General features: G+C 33.8%; 1 protein-coding gene across 3 annotated transcripts in view; it reads right to left on the reverse strand.

Moving 5' to 3' along the window:
* Positions 1-18,381, reverse strand: part of LOC120329457 (short transient receptor potential channel 4-like) — a 50,979-nt gene extending 32,598 nt beyond the window's left edge. For 2 of the 3 annotated variants that reach the window (XM_039396096.2, XM_039396095.2), the window contains exons 1-5: positions 18,153-18,380; positions 9,609-9,810; positions 7,319-7,652; positions 5,882-6,003; positions 2,108-2,314 (exon numbers count right to left, since the gene is read on the reverse strand). In XM_039396096.2, coding sequence (XP_039252030.2) covers positions 2,108-2,314; positions 5,882-6,003; positions 7,319-7,652; positions 9,609-9,810; positions 18,153-18,251 — 964 coding nt within the window. In that variant the 5' untranslated portion in view covers positions 18,252-18,380. Of the gene's footprint in view, positions 1-2,107; positions 2,315-5,881; positions 6,004-7,318; positions 7,653-9,608; positions 9,811-18,152 lie in introns of all 3 variants that reach the window. The other variant, XM_039396097.2, reaches the window with a different exon arrangement.

Consider the following 18,381-nt stretch of genomic DNA (forward strand, 5'->3'; position numbering starts at 1 on the left):
ACGCGGTTAAAGCAAAGCTAGGTATTTTTTAAAGATCAAAAGTAGCTTCAAATTTTGAGAGTTTCTGGAAGGGAGCCAATATGCATGGAGAACCACTGATATACGGTAACATTTGAAGAGATATAATCTGTGACAATCCTCGATATAATCTTGAGTTAATAAAATATTTATAACCTTATCTTACCGTTTGGATATCAATAGGCCTTACTCCGGCATCATGTAAGCCATCCGTAATTGTATTCGAAATTTAATGAGATTTATGTACGATTCTCTGTACTGTAGAATACTTATTTCAATCACACGAGGCCGATAAGATATGGTGACAATTCAAACAGTTGGAAAGGAGATGATTGAACTTTTTATTTTATTTGGGGGGGGGGGGGCACGAAATAGACCTATAAGTCGTTTTACTAAAATATTGTTGTTTATGTTGTTGAGGTGATAGTTGTTGTTGTTTTTGGAAAAAACTTTTGCTCTTCCTCCCCAACTAATGGACCAACCTCACTTCTAAATTTTCATTAATGAAGATAGAAGCTGACTACTTTTTTTTTCAATTTCACTCTTTCTATAGGGCCTGATATTTCACTCACAGTTTTGCTGCTTCATTTTAACTTGTGGGAACACTTTTTTATGACGTATGAGAACTTTTTAACCCGTTAAACTAATTCGCCGATTTATTCAGAAAACGCACTGTTCAACGAATATCTTACAGAACCGATACTGGTGCGTGACCTTCGTGTCATTATATTTGAGCACTGCTATCTTGTTAAATGCGAACTCTTATTTGCTTTTCACGGGTTTAATTACTTTTCGTCATTTACATACAGTTCCAGGAACAATGGTTGGAGTACTAGTTATCTATTTGTACTGGCGTTTCTAACAAATTTTATTAGATGTTTTATATCTTAACTTCAAACAAAGCTATATAAATGCAGTCAGGTAAACTTGGGAATCCACTTTTGTTCGAAAAATGGTTGCCATGGCCTCCAGCAATAAAAATATAGCTTGACCACAGAGTAAATTCCCGAAGTCAAATCTAGTAAAAAGATTCAATTTTGAATCCTCTTTAGAGATATTTCATTCTATAAAAGTATTTCCAAAAAATAAACACAAATAAATAGAATTTCTCCTCCGTTAAAAACACAATGTCAGAAAGAAAAAAAATGTTCTATGTGTCTTGAATTTCTTTAACAACCGTTTTACCAATCTGATAAAAAGAATCTCTTTTATTTTATTTTATTTGAGTGAGACAGTGTCGTGATAAATAGATCATGTCTCTAGGTATAAATAATTTAAACTAACTCAGTATATATGTTTCATTTGAAGTTGCAAAAATTTCACGACCAATCAAGCATGGTGTTTGTTTGGCCAAAATCAGGAAGAAAGGAACGCACATTAAGCACTTTTCTATTGTTTGAACTATAACCCACTCATAGTAGGAAACAAACTACTAGAACACAAAAGAATTTTTTTTGTCCGCTGAAGTACTTCTATGATCGTTGATCGATAGAATTGGGAGGAAAGGTTACATTGCTGAATCAGAAAACAAGTTTTTTTTTAAAAGCAGACACAATTCCTTTGCTCAAGTAACAGATTAAAATATAAATATATGGAAACGAGGTTGCGCAATTGTCGTAATTTTAATTTTGAAAAAATGATATAAGAAGTCCAAAGTAAATTAAAACAATGGGGAATAGAAAAATGCAAAATAATTGAAATAAAATATATATTATAATAGAAGACTATCCTATTTTTGAATACAGAAAATTTAAATGAGATTGGTCAGTGTTGATCAAAATAGACAAGCGTTTTGTTTTGCCCCGACAACAACAACAATAACAACAACAATTTTATTGGAGTCTAAAAATAACACGATCTCATGCATTTATACAAATGGTAACCCTTGTAATATACCGTGACACATTAGCAATCACTAAATTAAATTTAGGCCAGGTATCCTCAAATGGGGCTATTCGCCCCAATTCTCCTTATGAGTCATAATGGATAAAAATTCAGAGTGAGGGGGGGAATTTAATTGTAATCTGCGAATGGGGTAAATGAGAGCAAAACGTTAGAGCATCTGGTTTACACTAAAAATGGTACCTACCTACTTCATCACTCAACAGAAACCTGACGACATCAATATGTCTGTTTAATAAAGCAAGACTGAGTGCAGTTCTGTCCAAAGAATCGACGCAATTTACATCCAGATGAAATAAATAATAAGTCTGTTCTTCAAAAATTTGTTTCACTTCTTTGAGATCACCCTCTGCCGCATATCGAAGAAAATTCAACTCGTAATTGTTCAAGTAACCTAGAAAAAAAATTAAAATTGTCTAGTAAATTTTAGTGGAATTTTGGAGTATTTGAATATTGCAATGGCCTCATCTATTAGTGGTTTGATATAGCACTCCCAGGGACGTGCCAAACTTTTCTGCTTCCCGGGACGAATGTCTGATAATGATGCCTCTTATACCTAACTTCAAAAATGATTTGGGGAAAAACAAATTATAGATGTTGTCATACACGAGAATAAATGAATTAAAGGCCAAGTAAAAGTGAAATGTTTGTATTATTAAGTAAATCATCAAACTAAGCAACAAACTCAAATATACAGATTGGATCTGCTGCCCCTTACAGCGTGCTGCCCGGGGCGGTTGCCCCTATGGCCCTCCACTAGGCACGCCGCGAATACCGTGTACCGTGTACGAGTACCTAATGCTGCGTCCTAATTGTTCCACACTTGTTCCACTTTCACTAGCTCCCACAGACAAGTAAGTGTGGGACAAGCTTGAAACAAGTGTGTAAAGAAGGAAAAGCGTGTCAAAACGCGACGACGACAGTTTTGAGCCATTGCAAAAGTACTATCATCCACCCGGTCACAAACACTACCAAAAAACTCGGGCATATTCGAGCATTTCAGATCAAAATCTATTGTGATAATAAAAAAAATTCAAGAAAAATAAAAAATTTATAACATTCGGTATGCTAACATACCACATAATACCAGATTTTCGATTTAAGAACCTTGACGTTGTATGACCTTGACCTTTATACTAAGGACGGAGCAAAACTATTCATTCAAACTAAACCACATGACCGCTCAGGTGTATCATTATTGTAAGAACAAGTGTAGTGTGATAATACAAGCGCCTTAAGAATTGCTATTCAATGCAAAATTGCGAGGACGTGTTTTCAGATCAAAAAAAGGTTTAGGTTCAAATTCATCAGACAAAGATTTTACTCAAAATAAGCTTTTAAGTTTACCCAACGGAATCAGAAACTTTTGGGAAGTAACTATGTTTCGCCCCAAACAGGGCCTCGAGAACGTTCCATAATATGTACGAGACCAATGCTTTTTTTATGTGAAAGGATTTTTTGTTTTTGTTTGACATAACCAACACGACTTACTACCTTATAGGTTGCATTGTGGATGCGTCCACGGGGTTTGAACCCAAGACCCATTTTGTAGATTAGGAGTAAACGTGTTTGATTACAATTTTTTGTACGGCAAGCACTGCTACTGTACCATATATTTCAAATACTGGTTAAGCGTCATAGGTCTATGAAGTTTACAAAATTACAACTATGATCCACAACAATCAGATTTATAAGAAAATACCACTTAAATTTTTATATTTCTATACGTTGTTCAACACGTGACTCATCACATGACCGGACCCAATTTGAACAAAAAACATACTTGAAATTATCAACAACATGGAATATCTTGTATTTTATTAGTCTACGGAAATCACCCAGCCCAACGTGAATAAAATATAGATTTCGGATAATTTATTTTCTCTGCAAAGTTTGCCATTTTTTGTAGATGATTTTATTCCATAAAAACAAACACATAATGTTTTTTGCTGTAATTTGAAATTTTATCATCGAAATTGATTGCAAAGTAAAATTCAAGAAGAGAAAGCAATTTGGATATAATATTCCCAGTGCCCGGTTTAAATCTCACATCACCATCTCACTAAGGGTGTGATAAATTGAAAAATATTCCAATTCATCAAAAATTTAGTAGTTCATTACACATGACAGTGGTTGCTTATATAAGCCTCGTTTTGAATGAGACGAATCTATTCGTTGAAACAAATAGTTTGTAATGTCAAGAATGGCCAAAACCGAATATTTCACTATTCCGAATCCATTCTCAAAAAATGTTTCCATGTTTTTTTTAAGTTGATCATATGTAAAACGACATAAATATAAAGGTTCTTGTTTTATCTGCGTTGTTTGTTACCAGTTGAAGTATTGTATGTTTTGATCTGCTTGTCTGACGGCTTGAAACTCTCAATTTTAAATAAAAATGTTCTAAATGATTATTAAATTCAAAAATTTACAATATCGAATATAATGAATTACAAAAATTTTCGTCTGACCAAAGTCAGACTTCTTCAGAAAAACAAAATTCAACTATTCTGTGATGTTTGCATATGAGATTTTTGTCATATAGTTGATAAAAAGGGAAACGTTGGGATTATTTGACTGATACCAAAGTATTGCTGTAGTAAGATTCTTATATCAGTGAGAATAGCTGTGTCACTCTTGCGGCAGCATCCCAGCATTATGCACATGCGGATTCGCCAGCACAAAAGCATAGAAGAATGATAAAAAACATTGTAAGATAGAGTTATAAGAGCGTCGATAATGTTACTTAAATTTCACAACAACAACAAATACGAAATCAAATTTTCCATAAAAGAGTCAATCTGAAGCAATTGTGTGCTGATGTTATTAACAGTACGTCGACAACGTTACTGTTTTTGTTTTTACCAACAGCATAGATTCAAATCTTGGTTAAAGAGAATAAATTTTGAAATTCAACCGCTGTGTCTGGCAGGAATGGTTATTTGATGGAATGCGGTCCAATTATTTTAAGATATATGTATGGTTTATCCGAAATTCATATCTGGTCAGTCAAACTATTTTACAATTCACATATATATTTCTTTATTTTCAGACCAGTCTAATTTAATACAATAAATTATATCTGACCCATGCATGACATGCATCCAATAAAATAACGTTGGGTATCATTTTTAAACCAAAAAGAATAATGAACACATGCCATGAATAATGTAAGGCGGATGTCATTTTTCAATCGAGTATTCAGTGCAGGCCACAAAATTTGGATACACATAGGGGATACGACGACTTGTGCGTGAAAAATAAACGACCCAAATGAAATTTTAATGCGTCCACGGAAAATTTTTAGATGCCATCTTCAAATAATAGATAAATTTCGCAATGATTTTAGATTTAAGAAAGAAGTTGCGTGTGAGAAAATGCCAACGGTTTTTATTGCATAAATACCTGGAATACAGCACGTAGGATATGTCGCGATATATATATATATATATAAACATATGTTACTCACAAAAATTTGGCATCCGTTATTGTAAATTATAGTTCACACCTTTACTGACTAACTTAATTTCGTCTCCTGTATCGACATACTCGCGGTACTTGTTTGAGAAAGCTTGCATATGACCAACTACATGTGTGGAAGTGTGTATTTAAAAATTTCTATTTATTTTAACTTTAAATAATTACTAGACTAAAAGTCAAAAACTAGAGCCATTTCACCCAAACTGCCTATGTGCGTCTCTATTATCTAAGAAAGAAGCATTAAAAAAATTAACCTAACAATATTACATGCAAATAAAAAGCTGGAAAGCAATCAATTTATAGAGAATTATACTAGAGGTATCGAGTCGGTCTTGTTTGAAATGACGGATAGTCAAAACTACCCTTTCCACCGAGAAATTCCGAGTTTAAAATAGATATATATCATAATGTAATTGCTCAATCGATCCGAACTCGTAAGGAAATTCAGAATAGAACGTTTCTTATACATATTTATACATACCTTCTTCCTCTATATGGGGTATTGTGACACTTGATACACCGAAAATAGGGTTTTCGTCATTACTGCACGAGTTATTCCCAACTCCTGGCAATCTTCTGTTTGTTTGTCCTATGATTCGTGGCCTGAGTAGGAAGTTGAATAAAAGGTTAAAATATATTCATATTTTGTCGTGATCTTTGACATTATGCTCCCGCCACTGATACAAAAATGTGAAATTTGAGAAAAACATCCCCGCCATATTTTAAAATAAACAAATCAGTGATTATCCAGGTAGAGTTACGGCTCGGTATAATTTGAAAGTTCGAATTTTCAGAGAAGTCTGTATTTTTTTAACCAAACTCCTGACTGGATAATTAGCAATTGTTGTTACTTTGAGCGGTAGTGGGGATGTTTGTTGTGGCGGGGGTCTCTACAGAAGACCCCTTTTTTGTATGAGTTATCTCTTCAAACTTGAGCACAATGAAAATTTTTGTTTAATAATATTTCATTTTGAATGATTTTCAAACGATTATCATTGAAAACGAAGAATAAAATGGGAACGAAAGTACGATCACTAAATCACATTTTTCTGAAATCCAACCTGTTTCTGAAAATCTATAGAATACTTGAGATACTTGAAATATTTAACACTAAACTTTTATTACTTGGTCAAATTATAGGCAAAGGACCTGTAAAATATAGTCATTTTCTTAGCAGTAAAAAGTCTTATTGTAAAAATCAAATAGTTTTACGCAAAAAGTGAGGTAACAAATCACTTGCAAAACCTCAAAAACATTTCAAACTCGATTTTTTATTGTTTTAATTAATAAGTTTGAAAAAAGAACAAGAAATATAAAAACTGTATTAAAAAAACAAAGACTTGAACGTTTGAAACTTATATTTTGAAGAAAAATTGAGAACTATAGTAATTATTTATATTTTGAAAATATATTCAAAGCGATTACTACAATTTGGGCATCAAACTGACGAACGAGCTACACAGACAAAAATATAAATGAGCTAGGTTATCCCAAGTGTCTTGTAATAGGCTCGTTATTATTCTGGAAAATATAAGGGAAATCATGTGACCATTTTGGTTTCTATGCTATTCAAGAGTTATGTATGTAACTTAATAGTAGATAACTTCCCGCACAATACGTGCTGTTCCGCAATTCGACGACTCAAGAAGCGAGAAATTGCAATTGTGCATAGAAAAAATACAAGATTTTTGGTTAGATAATAAAATACCAAAAGATCTATTTTGAACGGAAAATTCTGATGACATGCAGAGTTTAAACTCCATTTAATTTGAAAAAGATTATTAAATACCAAAAATGGCATTTAATTTCAACGTATTTTAAAAAAAATATTTAATTTCTTTCGATCAGATTTATACAACAAGCATGTTAGTACCATATATCACAGCCCCATAAACAGTAGATTAAACATAATCCTTACGTGTTCATGCGACGATTGGCGTTGCTGTCGTTAGACGTCATTTTTGTTAGGGTTCTTGTCAAAACGCCGTTCGTAGAGTAGTCTCGATTAGAACTTTGTCTACTGGAGTTTGCTGATGTACCTCCGGGAATTGCGTTAGTTCTTTGATCGTTATTTGTACTTGCTTGGTTCTTATTTGATGCACAATTGTTGGTATTCCTGGTTGGATCTCCTTTTTGTTTGAGTTTGGTTCGAGCACTTAGTTCTTTAATGCGATGTCGTATCTCATCGCTCAGATAAGGAGTGTCTTCCGCATCGATTGGAAATCGCTTCGAACTCAGCGGACTGGGGTGAACTGTTAAATAGAATTAAAACAAGTTTGATATTTAATGAATATTACGTGTATTGGTATCATGAATAGTGTCATCGACTATCATGTTACTAAACTCGGGCGCAATATCGGCACAAACATGATAAACTAACAAGAAAGAGGTCATAATTTTGTTATCATTCGCCATAAAAATTTTGTACAAAAAATCGATTTTGGCTATTCTGACGTCATATATGAATTTTAAACGCGATATACCATCGAAACTATAATCCGAGGCACCATGTTTCAAGTATAATTTGAATCGTAAAAGATTGTTTTGCCCTATTTTTCAAAAAAAGGTCTTGGACCTCCAAAGAGTGATATTGATATTAAAGCATTCGGCACACCCAAGAAACGGTAATGGAATATTGCCAATAAAAATTCATTTTATTTCACAATCCTTCTCTTAAGCTAGAAAATTACATAAAAATGAGATTGCACAAACGTTTCGTAACACAAATTACCGTTGCAATTTTGTTAGTTGTTAGCGGAAAATTGGAGCCAAAATCATTCATCCACGATTTGTAAGTAATTGTGTCAAATTCGTGGTAAAATACTGTAAACCGTTAAGGTGGTGTGACCATGCGTTTTGACTTTTGAAGGGTGATGCAAACCCATCGAAGGGCAACATTGTGAAAATACAATAACGAAAAAAAAAATTAAAAAATTTTACACTAATGTACTACAAAAAATTAAAGCAAAAACTAATATAAATTTAAAAAAAATAGCATGTTCTGTTTTCACGAAATAGCAAGATATATAACAGACTTATAATAACTTTATAACAATTAACTTTATTCTCTGTTATTATAAGTTATATCTTGTTCAATAATAACGAATAATTATTTCCGGTCATGAATAGATGTCGCCGGTTGTTGTCGCTAGATGGCTTCAATATGTTCCCAAGTTTTCTATTATGAATCCTATGAGATCTGATATTTCATCCAAAATTCCGCTGTTTTATTTCTATTCAATAGAACACGTTTTTACAGTGTGAAGGCTGTCGTTTGCTTGAATTGGCGAACTCGTGAAAGTCGGAGGTTATTTGATACCGGTAACGCACTGTAGCCTAGGTACAGTAAGTTAATACGGAAGGTAAAGCACTCAAAGACGGGAGTTTTCTTGATAAGCTGGAGGTAGGCTAATGCCGCTAATGAAAAGGATTTGTTTTGGTCTTCGTGTCCATATATTTGAGCATCGCTCTCTTGTATTAATCATATTCATATTACAAATGATTTTAGAATGAGCCCTTTTATATTTTCGCATTATACGAAAATCATATTACATTGCACAGAAAGTGTTTGTGAAACCAATATGTCACTTTGTAGAAATGTCAATGGAAACCATTAGTCTAAAAATAAGCATCGAAGCGCTAAGTTAAGCCTCGATAACGAAAAAGATCAGAAATTATTTGATGAATGATATGCCGTTTTAAACGTGCTTTACCAACAGAAAAGATCTATCGTTTGACAGAAAATGGCGATGTGACGTGGTTTAAAATAAATTAAATATAATTTGCGGAAAATACGATAGATGAAAAAGATTTATAACAGAAAACCTGGACTGAAATGGCCAGTAACGGAACAATATTTCAAAATGTTAATTTGGTAAATAGCGATCGCTTTTTTAAATAGCAAACACTATTCTAATAAATAGGCGATTTTAGCATTTGGTCTTCCCGATCTGTTTTTAAATTTAAATTTTGGGCGGACTGAGTTAAATTTGTAACACATGAGCCCACTTACAACAAAGCAAGAAAGTATCTGATTTTATGTCGAAAAACGCAAACTTCGCTTCACCTTGGGTGCATGATGACCTGATGGTTGACGAGGTGGTTTTGTTATCAACAGTTAGAGATTTGTGGTTTGTGTGTGAAATTGCTATTTCGAAGCTATTCCAAGTCTGCTGTTTATAAACAAAATTATAACAAAAATAACATACCAGAATCTACACTCAGTGGTGAAGAATTATTCTTTCTTCTTGCTAACGGAGTCGAAAACAAACTTCCTAATCCAAATGATGATCTACGTTGCGTTCCACTTGAAGACGGTAAATTGAGGCTTTGCGTATTGTAAGCATTTGGAGATGGCGGTCCCGGTGGACCGGTGTGACGAAAATTTGGTAATCTTGTGAATGTTGGAGACTGCGAATAAAAGAATAGTTGGATCTTTAAAATACTCTTTATAAATAAGATTTTTCTGACGAGGGGAAACCGGAAAAATATCAAAACAATGGTCTTAAAATAGGCTCTTTCGTCAGATACAATAAGTCATTACTTTATTGAAGCATAAAACAAACATTAAGAGGAATACTAAAGTATCTAACTGCCATTTTGAAACTGGTTGTAATACAAGTGAGCAGTTCACAAGTATACGGGCACGATTCACATCAGGCTGGCTTCAATTGGATCGGCTCCCACCAGGCAAGCAAGCTTAACGTTTGTCAGGAGGTTCACAAATCGATGCTATTTGTGGCGTCGAAAAACGGATCCCAGGCAGCCGGAGTATATGCAAAGATTTATAAAGTAATTGCCCTCTAGAAAATTACCCATTCTTGGCAGAACATTTAAAAACGAATGGTAAAATTCTTTTACCAACAAAATTTTCAATCAAATTCAACTCAAGATGTTGTAAACATCTTCTCCCGGTTAAAACATATTTATTCTCGAAGGATTTTTATCAAATTATTCTACTGCTACCTAATCTATTTCTGTTTTCTGGAAAATCTGAATTGCGACGCGTCAGTGTCAGAGTTTTGTATCTAACTCAATCTTGGTTTTGAATTCAATTTTGTTTTTATATTCTCTCTAATAAATCAACTTTGTTAAACAGAAGTCACGCGCCGTCGAAGATGATCAACAATAGTAACAATTCAACCTCAGACTACATCGGGTTGGAAGTTTTAGACATGCTCACGTTAACCACTTTTTTTTCGCGTCGCGATTCTTCAAATTTATTACTGGTGTTATTTTCTTCGACTTCCTTTTCAATTTCATATTTTAACTGTCTCTTCTACGATACTCAGTAAATTGATTGAGTTAAATCTGTCCCTAAGTAATTTACTTATTATTCTACACCATTCGTGAAAATAATCAATCTTACTAAACCAGAATCACAACGTTAAAAATCTGGCATCTATGATGAAGCAAACAACATCGCATAAGTGAAAGAAGTGTCCTTCAATTACTCAGCAATGTCAGTCGTGCGGAAACACATAGCGATGAAAAACATTATCAAGAAATGATTGTTGACTGCAACGTGCACATTTCTTCAGAATAATGACTTCGTTTAACCAAGGTAATACAATACATGGGGTGACTCCAATAACAGAACCCAAGTTGTGTAGCAGTGGTTTTCAACCTTTTTGGTGATGCGGAATCCCAATGAAACATTCGAGATCCCTTTGCAATAGTTTAATTAATCGAAACCAAATTGTCTTCAAAGTGTAGCAAGTTGAAAATACATTTTTACGTGAACAAATAACGCGGAAGCAGGGATACAACATTATTTTTATGAGCATCGGCAGTTATCTTTTTATTTGTATTATCTCGATATGCATCATGCTTGTTCGTGGCCTAACTAGTGAACGGCTGGACAAATCTTACACTTAATCCTTGCAGAATAATTGATTTAACCGTGAGGTCTGGAGGTATGTCCAAACCCACAGTTCGAATTCTAGAGTTGTATTGTACGTTCACTGTTTTGCAGCGGTAACGCGTATGACTATAATAAAATACGCGTAAAATTTTTATTTAATAAGGATTTCTCAGCAAAAAGGGAAAATGTTACACAAAACTTCATAAATTTTATCCTATCAATTTATCAACATGATTTTTTTAACCGTACTCATTTTGAATATCTTTGAACTGAACTTTTCAGATACCCTACTTCAAAGCTCTGCTAAAACCAGGCAACCAAGTTTTAAACATTCTGATTTAAACGAAAATCCGCTCAGAAGAAAACGATAGAAAACGATTTTCGTGCTCTATCACCTCATTCCGTTGTTGTTTTCTGATTCGTTGCAACACTTGTTTTACTTTGTCGACGTACTGCTATAAACTTGTAAATTACCTTTCCTTTTTCAGTAAATAATCTCATGAAAAATGTCATATACATCACTATTTTTGGTTATAGTGGCTTGGCTAATCGTGCAATAATACTGGCTCATTAACGTAACAAGTGACACTATTTGAAAATTTGAATTAAAACATAAATGACTTGAAAAGGTATGTTAATTTTATCTTTTTTACTAATGTATTTACGAATTTGATGAACCTGAACGAGCTATTGTATACCATGCATTTGTGGTTACCCGGATTTTAACTTACCACGATCGGACTTGAATAGTAGATAAATGGTTTTAATTTTATTTAAATCATCTTTGGATCATGTTTAATCAGAGCGTATTTTTTGTTTCGATTTGCAGACACCCTATGTTGTAACTAATCACAAAATCAAGTTAATATTGGAAACTTGCAATCGAGAATTAAACCAAAGTTGAGAACTACTGAACCATAACCAAATTTCCGCATGAGCCCGATGAATATGACGTAACAATTATGAAAATAACCTATAAAATGCTTATTCATACCCTTTGAATAATATTAATACCTAGAATAATTTAGTAACAATGCATTGGAAAAGGCTGGATTTGAAATTTTTTAATTAAAGCATGGTACTGCGCTATCACCAAGTTAGCTCCAGATGGGTGAGAGTTACAATGCCTCGTTAACATCGCAAGTAGAAATATACAGCCTTGTGCATACTTATTGCTATTCTACGACTATGGATGTTTCCCCGACCTTTGACATCAAACTAATTATCTCTATACTTCCCTATAGTAAAATTTTTAATACTTGTTGCGAGAGTGTTTTGGAGAGCTGGTTCTTACAAACCGGTTTACATCTAAAATCATTACATTTTAATTACAATTTAATTTTAGCCTAGTCCATGGGTGGGCAACCCCTGGCACGCATGCCGAACTTGGCACGCGAGCCCATTTATTCGGCACCCGAGCGAGGCTTCAGAAACGAATTCATTTTTCTTCAGATAAAAAGTTTCAAAACTCTGAATTATCTGTTGAAACTCTGCGTCCGTTTAATCATTGTCGTTTGTTAACAATCCGTTATTTATTTAAATTCTTTTTGTTCATTCATGACATATGGCTTCAAAGAAATATATTATCACGTCACAACTGAGTGAGCTCTCAACAATTTTGGTCGGCGCGCGAAAGAATTTTGTCATTAAATTCAGTCGATTTTGGCACGCGAGCCGGAAAAGGTTGCCCACCCCTGGCCTAGTCTATATCGCAGCATTTTCGGGACAAATTTTTGATTATTCGAACTAAACTAAGGCTCCTGGGAAGACATAATGACAATTAACATATTTGCTTTACAACTAATTTTCGGAAAATCAACAGAAAACTGACGAATAGCACACAAAAACCGCGAAACGGGTCAATGTTTTCAAATTGCAACCATGCTTGAATATCTGTCTGAGCAAAATAATTGTCTGTGAGACTCCACATATTGCAATTGTTAGGTCATTGTACCCTTATGAATGGATGATTGGTTATTGTTATGGAAACAACAAACAAGAAAATATAGGCTTGGGAAAACACTTATCCCTCACCAAAGACTTAAAATTGATCGGACCGCTTCTAATTTTAAATACACAGGAACCACAAAACAGAACGCAGCTAACAGAACGGAATGTATTCTAATCTAGAGAGAACATAACTTCTGCGAAAAGCGTCTTACATAACGTTTGGGTACAAGCATACGCAAACAGAATTTCAATTGCTTAAGTGTTGTATAAATTTAATGAAAGTGATTAAGAAACTTATGGTTGTCACCTTGAAGGTAACAAATGATTCAGATAACGCTAGAAAAAATTAATTACAGAAAAGTGATATATACTTGCAGTTCCCGCAATTTAGAGTTCTATTTGTCTATGATGCCATATACATGTCAACAAATTTAAACTTAATATGAAGCAGAATTGCTCATTTGGGATATCATTGCATAACAATTTTTTTAATTGTCAAACTAAGCATGACATTTGAATAGATAGCAGTTGGAATCATTTTCTCTTTTGACACAAATGGACAATTGGTGTTTACTCAATCGATGCAAACCTAATTTTCTTCCTGAATACGGATTAGTTAACAAATCATTCGATTAAATTAATACTATTGCGCCATGAAAAATTCGTTCCGACAGCCTGGCTAAACGTTAAAAGGCAGCTTTTTTATATAGGAATTACAAAAAACGCGTACATCAAAGAATTTAGAAGCTTTACATCGCACAAACTCAATTATTTTAAAATTAGTCAACAACATTTCGACAAAAATTAATTAGACGAATGTTGCAGCGTTGTCGATATCTTTATTGATGAACTTAAAATAAGCAACATTTCATAACCCAATTTTTCAAACAACATTATAGAACAAGGCTTATTTATGTTCACCTTCATGGTCTTGCGTTTGGGATTAGCAAAAAAACGTTTGCTCAAAATGTAATTCTGGTTCACCAATGTTGTAGCACCAAATACCAAACGACCGACTATTTTAGGCTCATTCTCACTACTCGAACGAATACGTAATACTTGAGCAAAATAGCCGATCTTGACATTTTAAAATATTGCGAAGTTAAATATCATACCATTATTCAAATGTACATTTAGATATTAAACGTTGACATTAAAAAAAGGCAAATTAAAAGACCGTCATCTAACAAATATCAGTATGATCTTACGCCTAAATTCAAAACACCTACTGCTTAAATATATAGGCAGTCAATATATGAGATTGACGACAAAAATTTACAATAAAGATAATTTGTCGCCACTTGCCTAATGTGATATCACTTGCCTAATGTGATCTCAGTCACATACCAAGGTGACAGCAACTCTGGTTACACATTACCACAGAATTCAGTTTCTCAACCTAACTAAAATCACAGAGATCACACAACCGATGAGATCACATATTGAAGTTATTGTATAGCAGAGAACGCAAATACATCGGAAATGTACTTAACTGTTTTAGGGTCACCTGCAATTGTATAGAATAAAGGCTGTGTGAAGCGAAATCATGATTTACGAAATTTTTTACAAAACAATTGATAACTCTGCTTCACAAATAAATATTGGGGGCTCCCGAAGTATGCGAACCAAGATGGCGGACATCGGAATGTAATATGTGTACTAGGTTAGGGTTAGGCCATAATGTTAGGTATAAATACTACGGGAGGCTCTTGGCTAGTGTTCGAACTGATAATAGGACTAAAATAAGAAAAATTGGAAAAAAATTATCGCCTGACCCTAACCTGTTACCCATGTTACGTTCCGATGTCCGCCATCTTGGTTCGCATACTTCGGGAGCCCCCAATATTGTACACTAATCGAAATGACTGATAGAATAGTTCCTCCTCTAAATTAAATTATTAAGATATTGTAAATCTGTAGGAATTCTCTTTAGCATGAGAAGCTCATGATTTATAATCGATGCAAATCAAGTCTGGTTTCGTAGTTAACAAATTGGGTGATTGTTGTAACCACATTCTAATTTAATTCTGTTATGCCGTAGGCTTATTAAACTAAGTTTGTTGTTTTAAAATAAATAATTCAACAGTATTAACAGTTTGAGCGCAATTCCAATCGACGACCATTCAGTACACCGATCGCATTTTGTCGTGTTCTATATTTCGCCGCAAACAAGGATCCACAACAATTATGTAATTTTTCAAAGGATCAGAATCTTTCCGATATCAAATTTTCATCCGCCAACTCGCCACTAGGATTCGAAGATCAAATTATTTGACTCAACTAAACACGAACAATATGTTCATTTTCGACTTGATTGAGGATGCTAAAAGGACTCCGAAAACCCCCAAATCATTGGGGAATGAAGGTTCGAACTATAATCGTCAGGGACACCATACTCTTGCTAAGTCTATCACAAGATAGCTGAAATGTGGTATTGATAAGTAAATGAATTCGGAAGATTGATAACATGTTTATCCCTTATTCTTAACTTGCTATCTAACCTAGGACTAAAAATTTGCATCTGTTTTTATCGACGAATTACATTTTCCCACATTGATACAAAACTGATGTTTTTATTCCCAATTTTAATAATAAAATTCAAAACCATTGAAGACTTTTTGTAACTGTTCATGCTTTGAACAATATAGCTGCATAAATTTACTAATTACTGTTTTACATAACTGGAAACAAAGCACGTTGAAATTTAAAGCATAATAGAAAAACAGATCAGAGTCTGTCTGTGAATTAATATTAACAATCCATTGTCTGGTGTAATAATTGTGATAGTAATCAATTTATAAATTGCGCTCGCATTTCGGCCCAACATTGATTTTATCGAGGGTATGCAAATCTTATATATATTTTCCAAAATATAGTGTGTACCGACGTATACATATTAATATTTTATGAGTAAAAAGTTAAAATGCGGTAAAGGAAAATGGTATATATTCAGATGGTTAAACTTATTTTAGCGCCTATGACATGAATAATTGCATTTGAATTTTAGTTCCCGCTTACAGACGACAAATTAAACTGACATTTCAAAGAGCACTAATACTTAGAAATACTCTGTTCGTGTTCAGTGTAAAACAGTATTTCACAATTTGAAAACTGCTAGGTAAGATATTTGCACTTAATGAAGTCACTCTATAATGCAGGAAAGTTGTGGTAAACTTTGTATTTGTCTTCATTATTATGAACACGTTGTTAGACGTTAATTAAATGAGGAACGCTGATTGGTATTCATCAACTAAAGTTAAGTCGAATCTATTCGCCCATTCCTGTCATTGTGAACAATATTGCTACTGAGTACCGACTGTAATAATTCTGAACTGTCTACAAATATAATTACCGAATTATGTTGGAAGAAGCGGAATATTTGTTTTCCGACAAGGTTACTCAAGTTAATACACTCGAGAACGTGGATTTGACCAGGGGCCTTAGCTCCGACATCTCCAACCTGTCATGATAACATAGCTAGCCCAACGAACACTAGTTTAGACATATGACAAATTTAACCAATCTTCATATTTAAATTCACCGACACTCTGCTATATCATATTCATGAGACTAAAACCGCACTAACAACTATAACTTTAAACATATGAGAAATACCGATCACGAAGTAGTGTTGACAAATATGCAAACATATTCTATTTATCAGAGTATATAAGTAAGTATCAAAAACGTGAAAGCGAGAATATCACACAATTCATATCGTGCTTGTATTAACTATAACGTATTAGATTGACATTTTATATCAATTTTCCTTTACGTAATCAATATCAAGCATATATGCCAGAAAAAAACGGTTTGGTATATTGTTTAGGATTTCTTTTGAATTTATATATTTATTCAATGATTTACAATTCATCATGTCTGTTCTGTGCGGATAACACGAGTAAGAGAAGGGAAAATCCTGTTATCGCTTGTCAAACTTCTTGTTTGAATTCTCTGAAGGTATTTAAAGTTTAAACAAACAAACTCAAAAACAATTTATTAGAAGTGTAATGAGCAACCACCAAAGCGCTGTTATTAAATGGGAATTAATATATTTTCTCAATGTGAAGGATCCATGCTGACCGTTAAAAATACATTACCGTATACCGATATATACGTAAATGCTGTCATGGGAACTTAGCGTCGGTCAGACGTCAGAGCATAAGCGACAGGTATTATGTAAATATGCAAGAGTAATCACCAACATTTTATTGCAAAATAAGGCATCAGATTCAAGTTTTTATTTTATCTTCTATTCCTGAGTGTTTAGGTGAAAATCAATAGATTACAAGTCTCACGTATTTTGGTTCCATTTTAACGTTGTCAATTACTCACTGTATTACTAATCGCCAAGAAAATTTTTCACCTTGAAAAAAAATTCTGTATCCAGTTGCATTCATTGGAAGATTGTGATCTCAGTCTCGTAGCTTTACACTCATAGAAATGTTAATTTCATGAATTTGTTCCAAAGTAAACAAATTTGTCAAGTGAAATGGGGTAATTGTAGCCGCATGAATTACTATTCAAGTTCATAGTTTGAAAAAGCTACTTTAGATTCTGGTAGAACGAACCCAAATGAAAAAATATTCGACAATATTGTAAATAACTAAAATTGACTTGGACCCTCAGTGAAAGATGATACCATGTAAGTGGACCTGCTGAGATCAGCATGGATGATAATAAAATGAACAGCTGTAGCAAGGTCCTTCAACTTTTACGCTTGAACATCATACATTTCCAATTGGCTATGGGAAACTCCTTGCTTAGTTACATTAACACATGTAAACACTGTACATGACTCACACGAAGACAATGACACCTAATCAATTGCATGACATGTAACACCAATAACGATGTCACTGAATACATGGAAAAGGCCATACCAGATTACCAGGCATGTACCGACTATCATACTTAAATTAATTTCAAATTCACATACCTCTCGTGGAAGCTCTGCCTGTTGAGCCATTTTTACGACCATAGCCATCATGGCCGAACCAGGAGCTGTGTCCCGCCGTAATTTCTGCTGGTTGTTCATATTGCGGCGTGTTAACAATGCCACAAATTCAAAGTGATACCACAAGTTTTCGAGTTGACGTCACCCTACTTAATTTACTAATAAAAAAGCACATAACGCGCTGAATATATACTAAGTACTGCATAAAACA

This window comes from Styela clava, chromosome 12 (assembly GCF_964204865.1).
Source record: "Styela clava chromosome 12, kaStyClav1.hap1.2, whole genome shotgun sequence".
Taxonomy (NCBI): Eukaryota; Metazoa; Chordata; class Ascidiacea; order Stolidobranchia; family Styelidae; genus Styela; species Styela clava.